This window comes from Otolemur garnettii, unplaced genomic scaffold (assembly GCF_000181295.1).
Source record: "Otolemur garnettii isolate 467f Iridium unplaced genomic scaffold, OtoGar3 scaffold00018, whole genome shotgun sequence".
NCBI classification, from domain to species: Eukaryota; Metazoa; Chordata; class Mammalia; order Primates; family Galagidae; genus Otolemur; species Otolemur garnettii.
Genome location: NW_003852413.1, coordinates 26082081 through 26084903, shown reverse-complemented (window position 1 = coordinate 26084903; position 2823 = coordinate 26082081). Strand labels below are relative to the sequence as shown.

General features: G+C 50.0%; 1 protein-coding gene across 1 annotated transcript in view; it reads right to left on the bottom strand.

Moving 5' to 3' along the window:
- The window catches only part of SP2 (Sp2 transcription factor), a 38745-nt gene extending 36235 nt beyond the window's left edge, over window positions 1-2510 (bottom strand). The window contains exon 1 of the mRNA XM_012803231.2: window positions 2490-2510. Within this exon, the coding sequence (XP_012658685.2) occupies window positions 2490-2496 (7 nt within the window). The 5' untranslated portion in view covers window positions 2497-2510. The remainder of the gene's footprint in view (window positions 1-2489) is intronic.
- Between the last annotated feature and the right edge of the window lie 313 nt (window positions 2511-2823).

Sequence of the window (2823 nt, the reverse complement as noted above, 5' to 3'; positions counted from 1 at the left end):
CCACCTTAGGTGTATGTGGCTGGCGCCTTAGCCGCTTGAGCCACAGGCTCTGAGCCTCTAGACACTCTTTAAAGTAATGTTACTCTGGATCTTTCATTCTGTAGCCACCTGATCCAAAATACCCTATATTTCTCAATGTTTAGAAACAGAGTTTCCAATTTTTTATATATATACATAATGAAGAAAATTATTAAAGAACACGTCACATTTCTATCACAGAAATGTGAGTGGGCACACTCTAGAAAATTGCTGAAACCAAGCCAATACGAGGCTCTACTGGTTGGCAGCAACAAGTTTAAAATGTCTTCACAAGGCCCCTTGTTGGGCAATACTATACTTGCTTACTGTCACAAACTTTCATTGCTTGCTACAAAGAACCCTGCAACTTCTCCAAAAGAGAAGGCTGCTACATGTATTAATCACCAGAAGAAAGAAGAAGTTCAAGATCAAGATATTGAAATGAACTACCCTGTTTGCTGAAATGCCAGGAGGCCCTTTTATCCAGACATTTGCTGTTTTCTTCACATATCTTCTTCTCACTTCTTTGACATGCCTCAAAATTAGTAGAATAGTACTAGAAGTACTGAGAGATCTGGGAGGAAACAGTGGCCAGTCTATGTGCTGTCCACAGTGGTGCCAAACTCTTTTTCTTGGAGCCAGTTCTTCCTGCTGGCAGGTCAGATGAGGATCCAATTATAAACAAACTTTACTTGGGTATCCTTGGCAGAGTATATGTTTTTAGCTGCCTTGCTCAGGGGGGTCATAATTAATGTCAGACTAGCTTTTTTTCTTCTTCTTGCTGCTTTTAACCAAAGAGGTTAAGCCTCTGTACAACCAACTGGAAGAACTAGAATTAGAAAACTTACCAATCATCCCAGCCAATGAGACTCCATTTCCAACAGGTATTAACGCCTGTTAGAAGCCACTGGAACACTGACATCATCAGCCCAATTGATAGGTTGTCTGACAGATTCGCCCCCTTCATCGCACACAAGAGTTAAAACAAAACAAGACACTGCAGTTATATTCATTATTGCAGACAACAGGTTTCTTTGTGCTAGTAATTGAAATTACTGCTGTGGTCTGGACTCCAAGCCATTCCCTTCACAGACTCTGTGAGCTGACCAACACTCAAACTTTCTAGCTCTAAAAATCATGTCTAAAATACAAACTCAACACTTAGCCCTCCACTGTGAAACTGAATGCCTTCTGGGGTATACCATGGAACAGTCTTAGAGCATGGCACTGCACTTTGAAACAGCACCTTTCTGTCTGCAGTGAAATCCGTACAAGGGGACCTTGTGCCAATTCATTGCTAAAAGCAGATCTACCGGTCCATCTCTTTCTCTAGGAAACAACAAATAATTGAACAACAAGTAACTTCAGAAGAACTTTGGGAAAATGTTCACTGAGAAAAGCCAGACTGAGTCTCCTTGGATCAAGCTAATTAAGAAACAATTAAACATGACAGGAAATTGGAATCAAAACCAAGGAATGGAGTGAGGATAGGTTTCTCAGTTGCCCAGAGAAGACATTGTTCCTTTTCAACTAAAATTAGAAAGCCACTAGGAAAGGAAACGTTAAGCCGAGAAGCACTAGGAGGCAGAGAACCAAAAGTCAGCAATGGCGATGGAGATGGGGAGGAAGAAAGCAAGAATCTATTGATTTTATTTCTTCAGTCATTTCTGAAGATTGTTTGCGCCTGGGCTTTGGGATCTCTGTAGTCTCCCCGAAGGGCGGGCGTCAGGTAACAAGCTGGGAACTATCTCAACAAGTTCTCAAACTTCTCACAATTTTGTTAAGAGCTTGGAGACAACTAGCTGGAGGCTCAAGGATTCAAGTGTAAACGTTAAAGATTTTTGCCCACTCCGCAGTCTCAGGTGAGAGGTCATCTGCCTAGGGAGTGCCTTCGTGTCCTAACACCATCTCCCGATTGCGATACTCCAGTAACCGGGTCAGCGTCTACGCCCAGGAGTGCCCATGTGGCTGGCAGAGCCCGAACTGCTAGCATTCCCTCGCCCCCCTGGAGAGCCCTGAATCCTGGTGGGCACCTAGATTAAGAGTGCACGCGGGTCCCTCACACACAGGGCAAACAACAGGGGAGTCGGTCGCCTCCCCGGAGCAGACCAAGCTATCGTCTACCGGGGGAGCAGCGACAGGGCGGGTAGGCGACCCAGCGGAGAGGGTGCCAGTCCGCCCCGGTGCCCGCTCCTCTCGCCAGCCCCCGGAAGCGCCGCCCTCCACCCAGAGAGCTCGGAGGAGGCGGGGAGTCGAACGCCCCCTTCCGGGTGCCTCCGCCCGGCTGGCCAGCCCCGCTCCTCCTCCGGGCGGGAATCCTCCCTCCCCCGCCCCTCCCGAAGCCGGGCCCCGGCGCCAGGCCTGGCCCCAGGGGGGAACCCCCGGCCCCGACTTCCCCTCTCCGCGGCCTCTGCCCGTCTTCCCGACCCTTGAGGGCCAGGAAGACCCCGCCGGCAGCGGCCAGGACCCACCGCTCATTACGACATCTTCCTCCCTGGCCTCCGCCGCCTCCGCCGCCACCGAGAGCCTGACACCGCCCGCGTAGCACCCGCCAATCCCGGAGCCCGCCACCGCCCGAGCGACGGCAGCATCCACCAGTAAGCACTTGGTACATTGGGGACCGACAGCACTATTACCCAATCAACGAGCGGCATCTAGAGCGACGTTGGTTTGTCCAATAGGTCTGTGAAATGTCACTGATGGACGGTAGATGGCACCAACCGGAAACCTACAGGAGAATGAACGACATGTTCACCAGCCAACTGGCGGGAGGCAATGTCCCGCCCACTAGGTGGTTGATGGACA